Source organism: Cherax quadricarinatus, chromosome 18, assembly GCF_038502225.1.
Source record: "Cherax quadricarinatus isolate ZL_2023a chromosome 18, ASM3850222v1, whole genome shotgun sequence".
Taxonomy (NCBI): Eukaryota; Metazoa; Arthropoda; class Malacostraca; order Decapoda; family Parastacidae; genus Cherax; species Cherax quadricarinatus.
In genome coordinates, this window is record NC_091309.1 from 18,015,846 (window position 1) to 18,039,787 (window position 23,942).

The window sequence follows — 23,942 nt, forward strand, 5'->3', positions numbered from 1 at the left end:
TTAAGGATAATATAAGAACGAAAGAATACAGCAGCAGGTTTACTGGCCCATTCTAGGCAGGTCCAGTTCACACGCACCCACCCACCCACACCCACTCATATTACTGTCATGTACCCATCCAACCTATATTTAATGTTAACCAACGTTCTTGCCTTAATAATGCTACCTGGGACTACCTGAGAGTTTATTCCACTTTTCTACAACTCTATTGCCAGACTGGTCCATCTCAGTATCCTTTCTAAATCTTAATTTCTCCAACTTTAATCCGTTTTTGAGATCCTATTTTGGTTAAATATTAGCAACGCTTTATTTATACCCTTTATATTCCTGTTTTCAATTTGTACGCTTCATTCATGTCTCCCCTAATCCCACACCATTCTAAAGATATAAGTTCAATCAATGCCTTCAGTCTATTTTCGTCGGAAAGGTTTCTAATACATGGAATCAACTTGGTCATCCTTCTCTGCACCACCACCACCACCACTGCTCCAACATGCCTTAACCCTTAAATGGTCCAAACGTATATATACGTTTTTTCAACATCTGAAAGTATGTAAAAAAATGTAGATTTTGTTTTTTGTTCTACATGTGAAAACGTGTAAAAAAACTTATCAACATTTTTTTTTTGTTATATTTGAAAATATATAAAAAAAAGTAGATCTACTTTTGTAGAACTATGAATCTGAACGTCGATCTGTTTGAACCGTTTAAGGGTTAACTAGCAGCAAAGTGCCCACTTAGGAAAAAAATCGTACACCTTGCAAATGCAGCAAATCCTGGTACATTTACCTCTGTTATCAACAAACTTTTCCGACTAAACAACATGCCTTCCTTCATTTTCTCTGACTCCACGCCTTCGGCCTACATTCTCAAGATTGTAACAGCGTTGTGACCACTGCACCTGTTGTTGTTGTTGTTGTAGATTCGCCGGTACATTTGCCGGCCCTGGTCTTTTACAGATGGTGACCCGGCCTTGGCTCCCGGTCACGAGTGTCTTGAAGGGCATCCCAACTGCGCAGCAGCTAGCGATGCAAGGGCGGCTGATGAAGCTGCACAGCAGCAGACAGTGTTAGGAAGGTCCAAGAAAGCGACCATTACAGGATCCAGTGGAGCCACACACCAGCTTTAGGCCGCGACCTGAGCGCTGGGGAACTCAGCTTCATGGTGATTGGTTGATGGGAAGCGATGCTAGTGGGGGCTAGCGTTTTTGTTTCTGAATTTCTTCCTGGAGACGAGGATGATCCGGGACATGCTCTCATAGTCTCCTCAAGCATGTTTTGAGTGGTACGGTGTTGATCTGGGTCGCTGGTAAACTTCACAGTTTCATCTTTGACTCGTTGGTAGAGTTCGTCGTAGAACACACTGTTGCTATGTTGGACATTAGTGTAGAACTTGACGCCAGGCCATGATTCGTACTCCTGGTTTAGTATTCCCCTTAATCCTCCAGCGATTTTAGCACCCTATGTAGGTGTAAGGACTGGAGGTGGTTCTTTGGTAGCAGTGGGAGTGGCGGCAGGTGGTTCGCCGGTGGTGGTGTTGGTAGCAGAGGGGGGAAAATGACGTGGTGGTGGTGGATGTTTTAGTTGATGATGGAGTTTTGGCTTTCGTGCCTGTTGATTGGTCAGGTTGGGGCGAGGTTTCTGATTGGTCCGTTTCCTTGATGGAGGAAGGCAGTGGAAGCATCTCATTGGTGGAGTTTTGAGGCGGTTCGTCACATGTAGTAGATGGTGTTGGTGGAGCTGCTTGAGTGTGACTTGAAGGTGTTGAGACATTGACGCTATTTGTGGTGGTCTTAATTATGTCTGAAGAGGGTGGAGAATCCGGGAATGTAAAATTAGGCATGTTGTTCAGTCTGAAGAGTTCATTAATGGTAGTGTTTAATAATCCAGGTATAGATTTGTTGTGCATATGCGCATAATTCATGCAGTAGTGGATTTTTGTGAATTCATCGGCAGGTATTGGCGGTAATATATTGCTAGTGGAGGATGAAGTTGGAGTGGCCTTGAGTATTTTGGTGGTGTCTTCTTGCAGTTTAGTGATTGCAGCATATATTGGAGATTTTGCAGTTTTTTTTTTTTTGCTGTTCTGGTTGTTTCTTGAGAGCTTTGCTTCTTGTTCAGCATTTAGCAGCAAGAGTGGTGCTCATCCTTGCAGTTCAGGCATTTAGGTGGAGTGGTGGTGGTGCAAGCCTTAAAATCATATCTTTCATTGCCGCAGGTCGAGCAAAACTTTTTATCCTTGGTACGACAATCCTTCGTGATGTGCATATAAGAGTAACAGCTGTAACACTGTGTGATGTGCTGAAATCTCTCGGCTTCACTGTAACTTGGATTGATGTGGAAGTAGTGGATTGCCAATACCCCTGCGAGAGCTTGGTTGCCATGTCGACATCAGTGAAGGTGACCTTGAACATTGAAGAAGCATTAGGTATTTTGGTAATATGTTCCACCGCCGCCCAAGGGTTCTGATCTTCTATTGATGACTTAATTTCTTCAGTAGCCTGGGTTGTGATGAACTTATCCAGTCGCTTAAGGAACACAGTTCTCTTGATCCTCAAAGCTGGGGAAGTCATGACTTGAAATCCTCGTTGGTTAAGAGTGGTTATAGCGTCAGTGGTGATAAGTTTCTCGGCTTCGATGTCGTCAGAGCAGATTACAACGAAAGCCTTTTGGAGCGATAGAATCTCAATACATTTAACCTGCAATATGCCGCTAATGGCAGCTGCAAGTGCTAGTTTGGAAAAGTCATTGACTGTCCCACTTCTCGGTTTGATCTTCACACGGTTTGAGAAATGCATCGTGGATGATGTCGAATGCAGAAGTAAAAGTTCTCCTTCCCAACGCGGATCGCAGGGATACGCAGACCGATGAGGAGGGTCTACCACTGCACCTGCAGACCTGTTTCCTTGTTCACCCCAAGAAACTGTTCCTGTACCACCCTCAACTACTACCATCGACGTCAGCGAAGACTGCTGACTCAACCACCGCTTCCCACGCCTCTCAGCCAGCTAACAATCCACCAATACATCTCACTACTGCTGACGAATCACAACCACCTGCCATTACTTATGAAAACTCACCTACAGAATCTTCTTCCGAAGGAGAGGATGAAGACACCCGTTCTAGTACACCTATATGGGACAACCTAACCTTCTAAACATCTCCATCTAATGGTGATACTATGACCTGCACGGAGCTGTATAAAGTGATCTGTGCTGGGACTGTCAAGTTTGCTTGTATGTCACCGCATCGCTTCACACTAACACAAGTACTTGAGCTCATCAAACCACACAAATTCACATTTGGAAACAAAATACAGTTTTACCACGTCTCTAAAAGCAACTTCAAGAAGTTTGAAAATGGCTCTCCCACGTCCCCACCTTAATCAGCAGTACAAATAACATCTGAGATCCTGTCTGCTTAGCTGCTGGGTTTAGCCCTGGCACTTTCTCTGTAACGGAAGACACTCCATACCAGCGCTATTCTTCGCCTGTCCCTCTTCCTCGTTCACCCCACAAGGGTCTTACCTAGACTCTCGTTGGTTCTCAGTATATTTTCGAGCGCAGGTATGTCCTTCCTGTCATATGATACACTTCTTTCTGTTTAAAATGCTCATTAACAATGGTAATTACAAATCGACATATTTATAACTACCCTCACATCCATTACAAGTATAAAATTAAATATGATAATTAGGGAGGGGAGAGCCATGATACTAGTCTTACCTTTGCGCCATTGGGGCTATTACTTTGGGTAGCTTTAAAAACATGCGAATGGGTGTGTTTGGGTGGGAGTTGAACCTGCTTAGCAAGGTAGCAGTAATACATAACATGGATCAGTAGATCTACTGCAGTGTTCCTATGTTCTCAAGGTATAGTGTTTACTCACAGTTTATGGTTAGTAAAGCAATTAAACTGTTAGAAATGCCTCAAGTATACTTGGAATGTGTTCTCTGGTGCGAAAAGAGATACATACCTGATAGCATATACATAGAATAAATTTGAGGGACTAGTCCCAAATCTTCGTGCTACTGGAGTGAACCTAGTTCCAAATCTACATACTATTGGAGTGAACCTAGCCCCAAATCTACGTAATAATGGAGTGAACCTAGTCCCAAATCTACGTACTACTGGAGTGAACCTAGTCCCAAATCTACGTACTACTGGAGTGAACTTAGCCCCAAATCTACGTACTACTGGAGTGAACCTAGTCCCAAATCTACGTACTACTGGAGTGAACCTATTCCCAAATCTACGCACTACTGGAGTGAATCTAGTCCCAAATCTACGTACTACTGGAGTGAACCTAGTTCCAAATCTACGTACTACTGGAGTGAACCTAGTCCCAAATCTACGTACTACTGGAGTGAACCTAGTCCCAAATGTACGTATTACTGGAGTGAACCTAGTCCCAAATGTACGTACTACTGGAGTGAACCTAGCCCCAAATCTACGTACTACTGGAGTGAACCTAGTCCCAAATGTACGTACTACTGGAGTGAACCTAGTCCAAAATCTGCGTACTACTGGAGTGAACCTAGTCCCAAATGTACGTACTACTGGAGTGAACCTAGTCCCAAATGTACGTACTACTGGAGTGAACCTAGTCCCAAATGTACGTACTACTGGAGTGAACCTAGTCCAAAATCTACGTACTACTGGAGTGAACCTAGTCCCAAATGTACGTACTACTGGAGTGAACCTAGTCCAAAATCTGCGTACTACTGGAGTGAACCTAGTCCCAAATGTACGTACTACTGGAGTGAACCTAGTCCAAAATCTGCGTACCACTGGAGTGAACCTAGTCCCAAATCTACGCACTACTGGAGTGAACCTAGTCCCAAATGTACGTACTACTGGAGTGAACCTAGTCCAAAATCTGCGTACCACTGGAGTGAACCTAGTCCCAAATCTACACACTACCATACCAGCTTACTGGAGTAAGACATGTGAAAGGCAATGTAAAATAACCCTTGAAAAGCAATGGCACCTTGGGCACAGTAAGATAAGTGTCAACATCCGTGGTTCAAGACTCCTTCATCTTGCTTCCAGCAGATATCAGAAATATTGCCGGAACACGTGTAGAAGTCTTCAAGAGGAAACAGTCACTGCCTACGCTAAGTGCCAGCTAGTCGCCAACAGCAACAGTCTTGTTGAACAAGCAGTCGATAGGAAAAACCCTGACCTTATGCCGGGGTAGAAAAAACTCTCGAAGCCTGTCACCTTTATTATTTTTTTATTTAATGTTTTTGAACAGTTTACCAGAGCCAACTGTGTTATTTGTCTGTTTTATTTTATACTGGTCGCAAACTTTTATAAATTAAAAAATGTTCACTTTTGACAAATAATAGTGGTGATATTGGGATAGAATTTTTATATGTAGTAAATATAAAAAAATACTTTGAAACACACTCATATTTGTTTAATTATAAATTGTCACCTCTTACAATAGAACATTAGATTGAAAAAGACTTCGTTTTTTTCTCATGGAACAACTGAATTGTTTATGATTTTTGCTGATATCTGCATTATGTAAGTTTTTTTCCCCCCAGTTAACTATATTCTGTTGTATTCTTAATATAAATGTTTTAGTCTACAATGTTTACGCGTTCTTAATGTTATTAATAATTTTATTTCATTACACCAATTGTTTTCTATGCAGTTTTCGTTTAACAGTGGCACTTGAATAATTTATATACGGTACTAAACATTTTTGAGTTCATTGCTTGTTTTTTAATATAATAATCAAGTATTAAAAGGTATATATGTGATATATCAAAGTGTAAGAAATGCTTTGCAGATAAACTGTAGTTTATCTACTGTTGTAGACTCGTCTGCCAACATAAGCTGCTGATTTCATTACAAAGGACACCGCTTTTCAGGACCAAATTATTATATATACATGTATATGGTGCCACATATTCTCCACAGTCCCTCCTTCCTGTAAGCAGAGAGACTTCAAGCAATTGTTTATGTTAAGTCCTTGTTTTAACATTACGTTTTCTGTTGAACATTTTGGTAAGACTCTTGAAATAATCACTTGTACTAGTTTACGTACTGAGTGTGATATGGAAACCTGTTTATATACTATTACTACACATTATTTTTATTTTTCTAACATTTTATTAATAGTTCCCAGGATAATTATCCCTACCGACCGGTCTCGGACCAGGCCTCATTTGTAAAGAAAATATTGGAGGAATGAGAATTATTAGGAAACATAAAGGAAAATATAGATCAAGTGTATATCGAGTATATGAATATGCAGATGTTTATAAGGGAAAAAAGAGCAGTAATCATGCCAGATTGCATAACTTTTAACAGGTTTCTGTTTTACTTTCACATGACAGGACTACAGTATTTCCCTGGATAGTTGCTGTCTACCAGTTTAACTACATTTCATTACGTTTTGACAAATTCATGTAAATATATACGGAATGTGCAAAAAATTATCAGATAAGTTTAAAAAGCTATCAGTATGTCATGGAAATAGTATCAGGCTGTCATGGTATTATCAGGCTGTCATCAGTGTCATAGTATTATCAGGCTGTCATCAGTGTCGTAGTATTATCAGGCTGTCATCAGTGTCGTAGTATTATCAGGCTGTCATCAGTGTCGTAGTATTATCAGGCTGTCATCAGTGTCGTAGTATTATCAGGCTGTCATCATTGTCGTAGTATTATCAGACTGTCATCAGTGTCGTAGTATTATCAGGCTGTCATCAGTGTCATAGTATTATCAGGCTGTCATCAGTGTTCGTAGTATTATCAGGCTGTCATCAGTGTCGTAGTATTATCAGGCTGTCATCAGTGTCATAGTATTATCAGGCTGTCATCATTGTCGTAGTATTATCAGGCTGTCATCAGTGTCGTAGTATTATCAGGCTGTCATCAGTCATAATATTATCAGGCTGTCATCAGTGTCATAGTATTATCAGGCTGTCATCAGTGTTCGTAGCATTATCAGGTTGTCATCATTGTCGTAGTATTATCAGGCTGTCATCAGTGTTCGTAGTATTATCAGGTTGTCATCATTGTCGTAGTATTATCAGGCTGTCATCAGTGTCGTAGTATTATCAGGCTGTCATCAGTGTCATAGTATTATCAGGCTGTCATCAGTGTCATAGTATTATCAGGCTGTCATCAGTGTTCGTAGTATTATCAGGCTGTCATCAGTGTCGTAGTATGATCAGGCTGTCATCAGTGTCATAGTATTATTAGGCTGTCATCAGTGTCGTAGTATTATCAGGCTGTCATAAGTGTCGTAGTATTATAAGGCTGTCATCAGTGTCGTAGTGTTATCAGGCTGTCATCAGTGTCGTAGTATTATCAGGCTGTCATCAGTGTCGTAGTATTATCAGACTGGCATGGTAATATTATCAGGCCGTTATGACAGTGAATATTAAAATGGTATAAAATACCGACAGGTTGTTAGTAAGACACATGCCTTTACTGCACGTATAAATTCCATCAAACACCCTAACTACTGGGAGCGCCTGGAAGCACTTGACTTGTACTCACTAGAGCGCAGGCGAGAGAGATGTATCTTAATCTACACCTGGAAGATTCTGGAGGGACTGGTCCCTAATATGCACACAGCAATCATTCCATACGAAAGCAAAAGACTTGGCAGGCGATGCAACATACCCCTAGTGAAAAGTAGGGGCGTCACTGGTATACTAAGAGAAACCACAATAAGTGTCCGGAGCCCAAGACTGTTCAACAGCCTCCCACCAGCAATAAGGGGCATTACGGGAAGACCCCTGGTTGTCTTCAAGAGGGAGCTGGACAGATACCTAAAGACTGTGCCGGCTCAGCCGGGCTGTGGTTCGTAGGTTGGATTGCGTGCGGCCAGCAGTAACAGCCTCGTTGATCAGGCCCTGATCCACCGAGAGGCCTGGTCGTGGACCGGGACGCGGGGGCGTCGATCCCCGGAATACCCTCCAGCTAGACTCCAGGTAAACTGTTGCATATGTGTCTTACCTAACTGTCATGACAGTATTATCAATTACCATGATGCTATCAGGCTGTCAGTAATGTCAGGAGTCATGGTAATATTATTATACTATTCTGGTACTTTTATTAAGCTGTCTTGGTAATATTATTATGCTGTCCTGGCAATATTATTAGGCTGTCTTGGTAATATCATGCTGTTCTGGTAATATTAGTTTGTTATGGTAATGTCAGGATGCTATGGTATCAGGCCGTCGTGGTAATGTTATTGCTATCGTGGCAATATTAGGCTGCTATGGTAATATCAGGCTGTCATGGAAGTATTATCAGGCTGTCAGGGAAATAATATTAGGTTGTCGTGGAAATATCATGCTATCATGAACATATGCTATCACTATTATCAGCGGGAAGGGTGGGCTGGGTTCTCGTGTGTTCACAAACCTCAGTAAGACGCTATCACTTGCGCGGAGTGTTCCGTTCTGTACATTTGCTCTGGTGACTGAGGAAAATATCGCAAATACCTGAATATGCATGTATATCAGCGACGAGAATCTGGCAAACATGTGGACGATTTTTCGCGTTACTTGGCTTGGGGCTTCTGTTAGCCTGTTATACTTTGTTGGATTTTCTGCTCCATGAAACACTATTTTTTTTTATGTCGGTATATAGAATTTTTTTTAGCAAGTTATGCAAGGCAGTCTAAATTATCAAGTGTGACGCGGGACTAAAAGCCTTGTTCCTCCCATAGTTGCGCTAAAGAATAATGAACGCTTAACAAGCTTAACGGTCTGTATGATAGAATTTGCGAGTATGGGAAGTTATCGTAAATGCGTGAGTACGAGTAAGGTTTAAATTTTTGAGCATAATTAGTAAAATTGTACCATTATTTACTAACCGTAACTTGTTTGGACCAGAAGTAATAGACTTGTCTTAACTGGGTTAGCAGTATATGATTGTTGCTTAATGGGAATAGCATCATGTACACCCACATCGTGAAAATCTAGTGTACATAACCAGGGCACATCCTCAAAATTACACAGAATATATTAACACGTGATTGACTTTTCTTTGCCTGAGACCATAGACAATATGTTCTGGGTTGATCAAAATCAGAGTTATCTGAGGCAAACGTTAACACCACGAGACGTATGAATTATATCTTCACATTCATAGTCCACTGGATTCATGAGTGACATGCTTGGGACATAGTTTGTCAGGAGCACCTCATAATATAAGTCGCTCAACTTCGCCTTAGTCTAGTAAGGTTCTGTGAGTCTTGCCGGCAGCATGTTATCGGCGAAGTTTATCCTGAAGCTTGGACATCATGCGTAGGAGCAACAATACTCTTACCGCTGATCCAGTCCTCGTTGAGAAGAAAAGGAAAGTTATTTTAATGTGGCTTATAAAGAGCAATGAATTCACCCTTGGCTGTGCTTACGCTACCTTAAAATAATAAACTGTTTACATAAAAAGATGTATGCAAGTCATAAAGTTACCGTGGATAGGTTACACTACTGGCATACATTACAAATCTAGTCCTCACATCTTTCAAGTCGATGTTTGTGTCCTCCCGAAACAATACTCCACACACATTTGTCGTCCGTTCTTATCTGTAATTTACCTGTATTAGAATCCGAGGGTCATCACCTCCTTGACCCGGTTCCAGACCAAATCTTGGCCACTAAACCTTCGTTATAATATACGTGAAACATTCTCGTATAAAAACTTAATCATGCGACTACAGTGTGTCTTCAAATGTCATGATTGTGCATTGCCTAATTGGTATATATCCCTTTCTTTATTGTCATTTGTCATTGTGACTACTGTAAAATATGGTTTGGGGCAACGGTGGGGCCTAGTTAGTGGTTCTGAGGATTATTTTTCTTATGGTCCGGTCTCGGACCAGATCTCCTGGGTTGGAAAGAAAGTATTAAAGGATTAAGAGGCAATAAGAAGCGCATATTAATGTCAAAGCCTGCGTACTACTGAGTGTAATTAGAAGTTTGTAAGATTTGCCTGTCATCTTTAGTGTTGTTCATGAGACAGAAAGAAGATAAGCAATCCCGCCAGAGCTCCAAAAAAGTTAACAGGTTTCCTTGTCAAACTCATTTGATGGTGCGATAATACCTCCGCGGGTAGTTGCTGTCTACCAGCCTATGTCTTGGCGATCCTAGGACTCAGAATTCTGGTTATTGTTTGTGATACAATGATATTGGCCAGGGGTATGGGTATAAAAGCCTAGCTCTTGGCCTAGTCTCTTAAGATTGAAATAAATTAGTTATTGCAAATCTAGGTAATTTCTCAAGCTGTTCTTAGTTCTTCCAGTGCCAGATCTAGTTTCAATTCGGATGTCAATCTGAATGCAAGTCTTTGATCTTTCTCGAGTTTCACTTTGTGTAAATGAGGAGGCCACGATGGTGCTGCGTACTCTAGTATTGGCCGCACCCATGGTGTATGGTGTCGTGAGTCACCGTCTAAACTTCTTAATGTTTGCCAGTCTAACAAGTACTGCTGATGTGTGCGCGCGCTGGAGTGTGTGTGAGGATAAAGAGAGAAACGGAGAACCATAAAACTAAAGAAAGATGAAAGTGCAGAAGAGAAAAGGAGAATGACTGAGTGTGATTTTGGCTGTATTCAGTTTTGCATACAAAATATTGAACCCATAAGGATAAAGCTCATTTCTGTGATGGATTACCAGGCAGGCCATAGTGACGGGTGAAACCCATCCACCCTCCCCTTCCTGGCTCGGCGTTTATGGTTGATGCTGCCAGGAGGGAGGTCAAAGTAGAAGAGGAAGACGTGTACATGGGAAAGGAGAAGTTAGGAAGGATGTGGAGAGGAAAAAAAGGGGATGGTAGAGGAAAACGAGAGGGAGGGGAAAAGGAAGGAAGAGGAGGGTGCTGAACGATGTGTTGACTGTTCAATGTAATCTTATTCGTTGTTGTCCACCAGTTACTTTCACTTGCACCGTCATCTGTTGTTCTCTGACTCATTGTTTGGTCTGCCACGCTTGTGTGGCCCTCCTGGTGTGTAATCGAGGATTGGCGTTTCTGGGTGGAAGGGGGATAGTCTTCGTGTTTTGTGTTTGCAAGGGGGAGCAAGGAGGTAGTGGCTCACTGATTTGTGTGAGGGTTGAGACGTCGAGTATGAATGATGTGTTTTTGGGTGGTTGAGGATCAGTAATTTGTGTTTGGGGTCGAGTCAGTGATTCATTTGCGCTGGTTAATGTCTCAATGATTTATGTTTGTGGTGGTTGAGTCCCTATGTTTTGTATTTGTTTGCTAGGGTCGTCTCAGTGATTTGTTTCCAGGGATGGTCTCCTCTTGATCCCGCATGCTTCTTGAGCTTCTTTGACCGGCATTATTGTTTGGTCTCTTGGATCTTAACATACTTCTGAAACAGCAGTGAATTTGCTTTCCTCCGCTCCCTCATCCATCAAAGGCTAAAGTAGTATATCCTAGAGTAACTTCTGATTAATTTGCGTGTTTACCACCTATACCTGGAGTATACTAATCTCTCTAGGATTTTCCAAGTGTATATTATCATCTATTTCTCGCCTGCGTTCCAGGGAATACAAATCAAAGGACTTAAACTGTCCCCAGTAATTTAGGTGCTTTATCGTACTTGCGTGCCGTGAAAGTTCTTTGTACACTCTCCAGGTCAACAATTTCGCCTGCCTTGAAGGGGGCAGTATTCCAGTCTAGAGAGAGAAAGCGATTTGAAGAGAATCATCATGGGCTTGGCGTCCCTAGTTTTGAAAGTACTCATTTTCTATCCTATCATTTTTGTAGCAGATGCGGTAGATACATTGTTGTGGTCTTTGAAGGTGAGATCCTCTGACATTACCACTCCTTGGTCTTTCACATTACTTTTTCGCCCTATTGTATGGTTAGAATTTGAAATTTCTCATCATTGAACTTTATATTGTTTTGAGTGGCCCATTTGAAGATTTGGTTGATGTCCTCTTGAGGTGTCTTCGATGGAGGACACTGTTATGACAGTTCGGGTGTCATCCGCAATGGAAGACACGGAGCTATGGCTACATCTCTGTCAGATATGAGGATAAGGGATAGGATGGGAGCGAGTACTGTGCCTTGTGGAACACAGATTTTCACCGTAGCTGCCGCAGACTTTACTATGTTTACTATTACTCTGTGTTCTATTTGTTAGGAAGTTAAAGATCCATCTACCAACTTTTCCTGTTATTCCTTTATTACGCATTTTGTGCGCTATTACACATTGGTCACAATTGTCGAAGGCTTTTGTAAAGCCTGCATTTTGTTTATCCTCTGTAGCATCCAGGACCTTGTAATAGTAGTTGGGACAGGCAGGAGCGACCTGCTCTAAACCTGTGTTGCCCTGGGTTGTGTAATTGGTGGGTATCTAGGTGGTTGGCGATCTTCATGATTTTTATGATATGGGATGTTATGCTATCGGTCTGTAGCCCTTTGCAATTGCTTTACTGCCACCTTTATAGAGTAGGGCTATGTCTATTGCTTTTAGTGAGTGTGAGATAACCCCCGTGTCCATGCTGTCTTTCCATAGAATGCTGAAGGCACGTGACAGGGGCTTCTTGCAGTTCTTGATGAACACCGAGTTCCGTGAATCTGGGCCTGGGGCATATCATTTATTGCCTTTTCAGAGTCTTGTGGTGTTAAGATAACATTAGAGATTTTTGAGATGACCAAATTTTGGGTCTCGTTCGTAAAAAAAGTAATTTAGATTGTCGACCCTTAGTCTGGGTAACGGCTTGCTGAACATCGAGTCGTATTTCTTTGCTGTCATCTGTGTATGTTCCATCTCGCCTAATCAAGGACCCAATACTGGATATTGTTTTACCCTTAGATTTGGCATAAGAGAAGAAGTATTTTGAGTTTTCTTCAATTTCCCCTTGTCCACTAAAACCTTAACTCAAATACTGAACTCTTATTCCTATCTGTTCTACAACTTTGCTTAATATTGTGTGCATCGTAATCATATCTGCTCTAGTCCTTACAGCCAAGGCCAAGTTAGATTCTTTCAACCTCTTCTCGGGAAGTTCCTCTCAGTTCTGAGTAAGAACTCGGCACCCCATTTTTCGGCCTAAATATGGGGTATTTTACCATTTTCTTGATTGGAGGTTTTATAGTCTATAACTTGGATAGAAATGTGGACGTAATTTAGACTGCGGCAGATGGACATAAAATTGCTTTGATTATATTGTGAATATATCTTTTTTGACAAATTGGTCACGATGGCAGGAAATTAAAAAATATACTGAAAATTGGTTGCCATGGTTGCAAAAAATTGCCAGGTTTTTGGCAATTTTGCCTTGTGAAAACCTTGAATAACTCAATAGTTTTAGTGTTTCGTAAATCGTGGAATTCACAGTTCTAGGACTAGTCTGATTGCAAAATTTTGATTCCCCTCTAATTTCTGCAAATGCTTTAACAGATGGGGGAAGGGGCTCCACGCTGGGGCCGTATATTCTGTGAATGCTGTTGTGAGGTATGCTAGTCTTGCATAAAATGCTTCTGAAGTTATATGGTTAATGTGTACTAATGTTTGCATATTTTAACCCCTTAAACTGCACCGTCTTCAGTTTTCTCTCTCCTCCAATCCACATGACCATTCAGTTTGGATTGAACTCGAATAGCCACTTATTGAACCTTTTCTGCAGTCTGCCCAGGTCTCCATGGAGTTACTTCTGCTTTCTGCTCTTGTTCTTCATGTTCTATATCAACAAGCAAAAGACTTGGAACCTGATATTTTCTTGTAGGTCATTAACATAGGAAGGGTAGGAGTCTCAGTACAGATCCATGTGTCCTGTCTTTCAAGTAGTCTGAAGCACCTTACCATTTATTCCTCTGTCCATTCTTTTTTCCCCCACCCGGTTTGATTTGTTCTATACTATTTAGCTTGTAGGTTGCATGGTGATTTACTTTCCTAGGCTTAGGATCTTACTTTTGTTTACATTGAACTGTATCCGTCACATTCCTGCCATTGCCTCCACTAGGTACTGAGGCGGATAATGGGATTGCTTCCATTACACGAGATTTAACTTGCTAACTATATCATCCATCCCCACCCCACAGAAACAGTCTCCTTTTCCTGTCTCGATTACAAAATAATCTGTTAATTTATCTAACCAATCTTTCTACCAGTGAGGATGTTACTTTCAAGGGTTATATTTTTAGACCTAAGTCATGCCTTTTTTCTAAACCAGTAACACACTTCCTGCCATAAAAGAAAATAATTTATGCGTTCCATGCCTACTACTTCACCCTCCTTTATCTTTAATTTTATTTAATTTGTTTTCATCACTTCAAACGTTAATGCGAGTAATATGCAACATGGCCCTATTGTTTATTTTTTTCGTTATCAGTAATTTTCACATATTACGTTGTCAAAATACGGATGCCTACAGTACATGTAATACTATAGTTATAGATTTTTTAATCTTATTTTTTCTTGGCATTGACTTTTTTTTCATTGATGTTATCCTGCAGTGATAATCAGACAAGTGTTATCTGTTGATGCCTGTTTGTTAATGGACGGCTTCCTCTGAGGGTAATCAGTGTCTTAATAGATGGATTATTTATAAGTATGCTCTTAGAAAATGTCTTAATGATTTGTTAAATGTTTAATTAATGTTTTTAATTTACCCATAGAAAATTATTTATTAGACCATGCTGTGGCATTTTAATGAGTGAAAGGCCGGAGCACTGAAAGTTATTTTTGCTACTAAGAACAGAAAACTACCTTACGTTTAATTTGTGGACATGTGACAAATAATAGTTAATAATAATACAATATGAACCTGGATATTGTCTAAGTGAATACGTTGGGAGCTGGTGGGTGATCTATGAATTATCTAATCAGCTGACGTAAGGTTTGTGGGCTGTATAGCCTACTACTGAAAAGTTGTGCTACACTCTGTGTATACTCCGTCGTGCCTCCTAGCTGAACGTTACCTATACATCATACCGTAAAACACCGAGAAGTGACCAGCAGCGATGCACGAGAAATTGGTGATCACTGAGAAGAGGACGAGGAGTCGCACAACCTTAGCCAAAATAAGGAACAGACTAGATCCCAGGCGACTCATCCCACCACAGTGGAGGAAGTGTCCCAGCTGCAGCAACAGGAAACGCAACTGTATCTGCTGGCGATACAACAGGTGTGCCCGTATTGAACACATGTATGCAGATGACGCGCGCATATGAATTCTGTTGCTTTTAGCATTAATACTTGATATTTTAGTGATGTTGGTGTTGCCCCGCCTGCTGTTGCTTTGCTTGCTGACTGGTATTTGCTATAACTGCTAACTGATGATTACAGAGTACTAATTTAATTTGTGAATTGTGTAAATACCTGTTTGGGACTTGAAATTTATTCTCATTGCCCTGGCTCGAATACACTGATACAAACTAGTTATGATCACCGTTTTCATATTCCATGCACGCCATACAGTTTTGCCTAATTAAATTCTGTCTATTGTATCGTTAACAAAGAGTACTATCTCCGTGTCTCTCTTCTCTTTTATTTTTTGTCCGTCTGTCATTGAGTACTCTCCATTCTAACCTTATCCAAATGAATAAAATAGTTAATTCTTTCAAAATCTTCGGTTCTAATGTATACCATGACCTATTTTCCTATTTTGATTTGTGGGTATTTGCAGTATGCTTAATCTCGTTAACTCGGTTGCACATACGCACCTTTTTTTGCGAATTACACCATACTAAAATCTGTCTTGCTTACCTGCATAAATATAATTTATCTTCATGAATTTTAATATAATTTGATTTGCCAATAAAACTGTTTGCTTAGACTGTATCCCGAATTTCTTATGCAATGACAGACTATTAGGAATTAACGTCAAAAGATTTTTCTCTCGCAAATTCCTCTACGGTGTCTACACTCGATCTAATTCGTAATTTAATTCTTGCCACGCGAATTTTTACTTGCGTGGTAAGAATTGAATTTTTGTCTGGTGGTGAAAATGTTACGTGCAGTCTTAATTAAGACCCTAGTGTAGTCGATAGGCCTTAAACTCCATTAACCAATCATTCTTTGATTACAATAAGATTTGTGGGCACAAGTGCACTTAGTTTGTCCATTTTATTTCAGTTACTACAGTCAATTTACATAGCAGACCCTAAGAGCGTTCTTAATCTATTATTATTATTATTATTATTATTATTATTATTATTATTATTATTAAAGATTCGCCGGTATTCTTCCGGCCCGGGCCTTTTCCAAGTGGTGGCCCGGCCTTGGCTCCCTCTTTAGGGAGTGTCTGAGACCTAAGTCTCCCATGGGAGGAGGCACAAGTACCTCCTCATCTTTGGGACTAACTGTCCCCAGGCCTAGCCACAAGCTAGGCCTCTCTGGTCTGCCATCCCCGCCCCAAGGGGACTAATGGGAATGGCAGGCTTGTGAGCTGTAAGCTCTGACTCGGGCACCTACCCTACACAAGAAGGGCTGGGCATGGTGTCGATGTCTTTAATCTAATTCCTTCTGTCTTCCTTAGTGTTTTTCTGTTATCAGAAATTTCTTTTCTGCCTCAGTTGTGTTAATAAATTAATACCTCTCCTTTTCCTTGCATGCACTTTGGTAGCTTAATGCATGAGAAAACCTAGCCACTGCTCCTCAGTTCAAGAAATAAGAGAATTTGTTCCAGTTCTCAGTGATGGTACTGCTGTAGATTTTATTGCATTGTATTACTTGTCCGGTCAACAATTCATAACCATTGGGTTAACCATTTATTTCCCCGTCTCACCTTCGAGAAATGCCACATATGACCGGGATCCTTTTTTAAATAATTCAGTCGATTGCTCTACATATCTATTAACTTTGTATTATCAGCAAATATAATATCTGAACTGTATAACAAAAAAAAAAAAAGTTCCAAATGAGTCTTCGGCGGTCATCCACTCTTAATTTACCAACATGACAAGCATTATCTTCTAGTAGTTTGTATGCTAGTGTGGACTCGAGCCACTATACCAATTGCATAATGGTGTGTTTCTGTGTATGTGTGGCATCTAGAAGACGTGCGTGTTTGTAAATGTGAGAGAGAAAATCCTTCGTGGATAGTTCGGGTTACCACCAAGGGTTCACCTCACAACATCCTCTGGGATACAGTTGATTGTTGCAGAAGGTGCGTCAATAGACTGCTTTTTGGCACTATCGATCCCAGAGTAATCAATTATCGCATAAGTTGATTTTGTGTGTTTCTTTTAACGAGTGATTATTTTGTGCATGTGCTTTACTTTTTTTTTTTTTTTTTTTTTTGCTTGTGTATCACATTCATTCACATTTTCATAATTTAAAATTCTAAACATGGAAGCCATATTAACGTCTTCATATTGTGTGTGTGATTTCGCTATGTGTTTCATAAGATGTGAATGTTTCACCAGATATGTTTTCAAGTATTTTTTTTTTGTATTGTGTATCCAGTAGTACTTTTTATTTTCTTATTTTGATTTTCATATTTTTACTATTTAGCTTAGTCGTCTTCGTTATTCACTTTTTTTTCCGTTTCTTTATATCTTTTTAATTAAAATCTAACTGGAATAGTGCCGTAAGAACGTTGATGGATAAAGCATAGAGTTCAATCACACTCGCCAAATAGAGCGATGGAAATCCTCGAGACATGGAAGTACTGCAATATCATAAGAAAATGAAATAACACTGCAGGCCTACTGACCCATACTAGGCAGGTCCGTTTCACACCCACTCGTGTACCCGTCCAACTTGTATGTTACATTTTCCTTCCTTTTTTATCAGTGTAAGAAAAGCGCCCTCCAAATCAGTTCTCCACGCACTACCATCACTCTCTAATAAAATTATAATTCTTGCTAACAGCCAGGTTGCCTTGCGAGTCTACAAGTAGTCTTACAAGCCGACGCTCCAGTCGCCCTCACTAGAGATGCCTGTCTATATGTATATTAATCTCATTTCTTAACTGTTATCTGTCGTCTCTGAATTAGGCAGCAGCTTTAAGTTCGAAAGCTTAAATGTAAGAATTACAGTCAACACGATTTTTTTAGTAGAAAAAATTAAGTAAAACTACGCAGTTTGAAAGAAGTGCCAGGGCAAAGTAATCCGCTGACTCACGCCAAACTTGTATTTTTCTGGTTTTGGTTTGCTAATGATTTTTTTTACAGTACTTTTCTGTGCATGGTTAAGTTTTCAGGGTATGTTATCCTACCTAAGCTTATTTCAGAGTTCAGTCTTGTACCACCCCCAGATTGCGTCTCCCAACAGTCAATCAATAAAAATTATTAGGTTTAAAAGAAAGAAAACCAGGGAGTTGACATCTAAGTAAGGACAGCAAGGTAGCGTCTCGTATTTAGCATGTGGAGCTTCGAGCCTCGACCATTAACTGGGTGGGTTGAGCCACACTGGTTTAGTACGTTAACCAGATACAGGAAGTCCTCACCTAACGTCGTCGATAGGTTCTTGGACACTGCTACCTTAAGCGAAACGACATATAACGAAACCAGTTTTACCATGGGCTAATTGATATAAACAAGAGTTAAGTTCCTGTGGCTAGGGAGAGCCGAGAGGAAGGGCAGTAATGCTGCAGACGCCATGTCCACGAAGTACGTCGCTCTGGGGTGCTGTAGAGTTGCATATTTATTCTATTATCGACATTTTATTGTTTTAGGTATCGCATGTTTTTCAGTTATATAACTCACTACATATCATAAAAACTGAATACAAACAACCATAAGGGAGGAAATTGACATTAGCGAACATAGTTTCGCCGATGCACGTTCTCCATCCAGATATTTAGTCTTTCCATATTTTCCATTTGGCCGGGAATTGATTTCTTTTTCTCATCAACGTTATAACGAAACGACGTTAAATGAGAACTTCCTCTATAAACAAATCTTCCACAGGTCTGTGGAAACAACATAAAGACCTAAAATTCAGTTATTTACTGGTCTCTCCCTCTCTCCCGTCGCAACTCTCGTGATGCTAGTAGTGTGTGTGACTTGTTCTTCTGGTTTTCAACCTAGCTGGTGGTACAGTGGTTATACGGGCCGGGGAGGCCCATATAAATCTTAGTCTCTTTCAACATTTTCTTGAGGCATTAACAATCTTGCTCCTAGCTGGTGGTACAGTGGTTATACGGGCCGGGGAGGCCCATATAAATCTTAGTCTCTTTCAACATTTTCTTGAGGCATTAAACAATCTTGCTCCTTCCATCAAGTTCAAAGCTGAATGGGAATCCATCTCTGCATCCTTTCCCGGATGTACATGTCTGTTGCACTGTGACAGGCTTTTCTCTTTCCGTTTATTGCAAGCAAGTGAACAGTGCCATGTACATTCACTACTTTAATAACCATGCTACCACTGTCAAGAAAAGTGTTTTTATTTCTTTCTCCCTGCCCTTAGCATCTGTTCCCCTCAGTTTCTTGACTCGGAAATTTCCACTCTTCGCAGTTCGTTCTCTCGCCTTGGCTACTTTTCTGATTTTATGAACTGTCTACTCACATGCTAAACGAATTTTTCTGAAACTCTCGACTTCGAAATCTCTTTGCCTTTCCTATATTCCCAGTCTTCCAAATCTCAACAACTCCCTCCATTCCTTAGACCTCAAACTTGCTTTTCGCCAAACTAATACCCTTTGTAATAATCTAGTTCGTACCTCTCCTCCCGCCATTGATGCTTCCGGAGTCGACTCCATTTCCTGCTCTTCTTGTCCTTTCTAATACTTTGGAAAAAAAAAAACTGGCCGTTCTCTTGCTGAGACTTTAATAACACAAAAGAATTGTTAGCCTTGCCGACACTAATAATGCTCTTTTCTCTCATGTTAAAGATCACGGTCATCCTTTTAACTGGTCCTCTGTTAAAACTGTCTACCCTTCTAGCCTTCAAAGATGCCGTCTTGTTGAAGAATCCCTTGTGCAAAGTTTTCTTAATATGAATCTTAGTCGTGACTTTGTTTTTGTAGATGCTTTTCTTTTATCATTACATTGTCAAATGCTTCATACTTCAGAACACTCGTGACTTAATCTGATGTTCATCTTCTCTCCATACCTCTTCTCCTTTCCAATATTTTAATTACCTTTCCTGTCTTCTACCTAGGTGGGTTCTGTCCTACCTCCACTATTTCTTCTACGACTACTACTACTACTACTACTACTACTACTACTACTACTACTACTACTACTACTACTACTACTACTACTACTATCATCTTCACGCAAGTCCCCACCCTCTGACCCCTTTTTTCACCTCTAATGTTGCACTACTTTTTCTACAACTACTACTGCTACTGTTACTACTACTATCGCTGTTGCTAATACTGTTACTACTATGGTTACTACTACTGCTACTTGTACTACGGTTACTACTACTGTTACTACTACTACCACTGTTACCACTACCATCATTACAACTACTACTCCCACTATAATACTATTCCGTCCTTTCGTTATACTACTCCCACCCCCCTCCTCGTATATTCTGCCTCCCTTCCCTTCCCGCTTCTGGGTGACAAGTTAATGGTCCAGGTCGGACCGAAGCGTCGTCATAAGTTTGTGTCCTGTGTGCTGGTTATTTGTGTATAGATAAATTAAGATTTGCGAGTTCTCTAGTTTATTATGAATCTACTTGTTAAATGTAATGCTTGCCTCATTGTGTTTGCAGGGGTCGATTCGCGGCTCGTGTGTGTGTGTGTGTGTGTGTGTGTACTCACCTATTTGTGGTTGCAGGGGTCGAGTCCTAGCTCCTGGCCCCGCCTCTTCACCGGTTGCTACTAGGCCCTCTCTCTCCCCGCTCCATGAGCTTTATCAAACCTCGTCTTAAAACTGTGTATGGTTCCTGCCTCCACTACGTCATTTTCTAGGCTATTCCACTGCCTTACAACTCAATGACTGAAGAAATACTTCCTACTATCTCTCTGACTCATTTGTGTGTGTGTGTGTGTGTGTGTGTGTGTGTGTGTGTGTGTGTGTGTAAAGTGAAATTTATGGTGTACTGATAGTGTGTTGTTTGTTTCAGAAGAGATGGTGTCGCTGACGAGCATATGGCAAGTGTGGGAGAGTCAGTCATCGTCATCACAGTCTCTGGAGAGAGCCCTACGTCAGGTCACCACCGTCAGGGAGGAGCAGCACTTCATTATCACCACCACGTCACCCACACACTCCCCACCACTTCCTCCGACACACACTTCCCCACCACCCACACACTCTCCCCCATCTACACACTTGCCCCCACCTTTTCCTCCCCCCACACACAGCCCACCCCTGCCCCCAGAAGTGTCGGAGTACCCCGCAGCTCCACCACCGAACACCAGCAGCCATCTGAGCAACGGAGCACCAGTGGTGGAGTACGACGCGCCGGTGTTGGTGTCGGAGGCCTGTCCAGCAGTCAGCACAGGCACGAGGGTACGGTACACTCCTTAACGAACCCGGGTACGGTACATACGGACCCGTCCATGCCGGGTAGCGGCTTGGGCTTGGGTGGTGGCGGGGGCCCCACCCATTTGGATTCCACAAACTTTAACACCTCCTCCACCACCTGCTCGTCCACCTCCAACACCAATACTTCCTCCACCTCGGCCTCTTCTCACACTGGGGGTGTCTGCCTTCCACTCTCTGATCTGATGGACTACAGTGGTGACGGGTCTGATGGTGATAACTACCAGGTAGATGGCGCTAACTAACACCCTTTTTTGCACCATTACCACAGCTAACCCTCTCCTTTCTCTTTCTTCTATCCCGCAGTTTACCTTATGTAGTGCCAATCTCCTATTTGTAACCTCTTAGTGCCACTTTCTTTGATGGTTACATTTCTAGATGTACTATTAAGCATGTTTCCATTCCTTAACATTTAGCATGCTATGATCAGTATACAGGTGTCATCACCTGTATACATATTTCATGTGTTTTAACATATTTTCTGTACATGAAATTGAATCTTTTCGTGAAAGATGGTGTGACAATTCCCCTCCACCCCCGACGCCACAGGATTCTTTCTTATATATTTATATATAATATTGGAATTTTGTTATTTATATTTTTATACCTTATTGGTTTGGATGTCCTATCTATGTATTCACGTTATTATCTATGTAACCTTTGATATTCCTTTGAGTTTAGAGAGTCTTGGTACTATCGGAGCCCGGCCATAGGCCAGGCTTGTAAACTTTATAGCAGCGGTGGGATTCGAACCCACGCCTCCTGAGAGACTGGAGCCTGGAGCCTAAATCCTCGTACGCACTCTCTCCCTTTCTCTTTCTACATAAATAGTGACGACGAGATGATACTTTGTAAATTATGGACACACTTGTCTTCCCTACAGTGACATTGTTAGCAAGGAATCCTGCTGTTTGATGTGTAATTTGTGATTTGCCGCTGATATGATAAATATTGTAACGGTGGAGCCCTGTCTTCAGTCTTTACGGATCAGGCGTGGTATTCAGAGAGACTGAGAACTTTTTAGAGGAATGGGTTAGCTTGAGTGATTGCTGAAGTTTTCAACCTTTAAATGATCATTGTTTTCTAACTGTTTATATATGCGTAGTTTTATTATATTTTTAATCTGGTGTGTGGGGCGTGTTTGCTGACTTTTAATAGACAGAACGCTGAAAGACATCCAAGTCCCGGAACTCATAAATATACACATTTCATCTTGCCTTATTACCTCAGTCTCTCTGCCTTGCTTTCCCATCCTTACTTCTTCATTTACTGGCAACACTGGTTTAACCCCCAGAGGGGCACACGGAGAGATTGAAGAGGGGATATGAATCTAGATACCTGGTAATTACTCGGACGTTAACGAAGTTTAGCTCAGGTGTTCATTTTTCTTCTTTACCTAGTGTGCCTCCCCAACGTCAAGCGCAGCCTGCAAGACTGGATGATGATAATTGAGACACTTGGGCAACATTTGGGAATCTTTTTATTCTGGAAACTTTTCGCCATCTAGTAGCTTCTTCAGTCCAATACAGAGAAGAACTTTTAAGATGAGGAGCCGAGGTAATCAGTCCCTCGGCCTTGAGTCGATGCGTTCAGTCCATCAGTCTTGATAACGATTCCCAAATGTTGCCCAAGTGTCTCGGTTATCAACTTGTCGGTTTTCTAAACCATTTATAGAAATATTGGATGTGTTTCCGGGTGCGGGGAGACCAGCCACACCTGTACACACTCGCCTACTTGGAGTTTACAACGGTCTGGCTATACAGTAGCTTCTGGCGTCAGTTTTTAAGTATTTGCTATCAGCTTTAGTCTTTGCTTCCAGTGTCTTATACGCTTGGTTCATTGAGCAGCAACAGCCTAACTGCCCAGGCCGTTAACCAGCTAGACTAGTCTGAGACATGGCCGTGGGGCCGATGATCCCGGAACTATTTACATGTAAACTACTGGTAAACCCCCCTCTCTCAATTTGCCTCGTTCTGCATGCTCACAACTTTTTCGTAACGTTCCTGTGGTTCCTCCGTCTCCCAAGTTTCTCTCAGTACTCTGGCTCTTCAGCCTGTCCCCCTCTACTGTCTAATCTGAGTATTTTATATGACATGATCATGTCCTTGGCTCTCTGCTAGGGATGTTAGGTCAAGTGCTTAGTCTCCCCTCGTGGTCAGTTTTCCTGTTTCGACACCAACCTGGTCGCGATCCTTTGCGTCTTTGTTTATATGTTTCATTAGGTGCGGGCTCTATGCTGGAGCTGCATTCTCCGAGATGAACTTAAATTGTGCATGTCCTTAAATATTCTTTACTAAAGTTCCTGTTAGCTAGTTTCGCAGATGAAGCTGAAATTATATGGCTGATATGTAGTTTTGGTGATACATGCTTGGTGCTATGTTTTCTCCTAGATCTGCATACTCAAGAATGGGTAACACAAATCAGTGTGTGTGTGTGTGTGTGTGTGTACTCAATTGTACTCGCCTAATTGTGGTTGCAGGGGTCGAGACTCAGCTCCTGGCCCCGCCTCTTCACTGATCGCTACTAGGTCCTCTCTCTCTGCTTCCTGAGCTTTGTCATACCTCGTCTTAAAGC

General features: G+C 41.3%; 1 protein-coding gene across 4 annotated transcripts in view; it reads left to right on the forward strand.

The window, feature by feature from the left end:
• The window catches only part of spri (Src homology 2 domain-containing protein sprint), a 243,129-nt gene that overhangs the window by 154,321 nt on the left and 64,866 nt on the right, over nt 1-23,942 (forward strand). Inside the window, exons 1-3 of one of the 4 annotated variants that reach the window (XM_053777688.1) lie at nt 8,403-8,445; nt 14,601-15,109; nt 20,950-21,595. In XM_053777688.1, the coding sequence (XP_053633663.1) occupies nt 14,946-15,109; nt 20,950-21,595 (810 nt within the window). In that variant the 5' untranslated portion in view covers nt 8,403-8,445; nt 14,601-14,945. Of the gene's footprint in view, nt 1-8,402; nt 8,446-14,600; nt 15,110-20,949; nt 21,596-23,942 lie in introns of those variants that run through there. The other 3 variants (XM_053777690.1, XM_053777689.2, XM_053777692.2) reach the window with 3 other exon arrangements.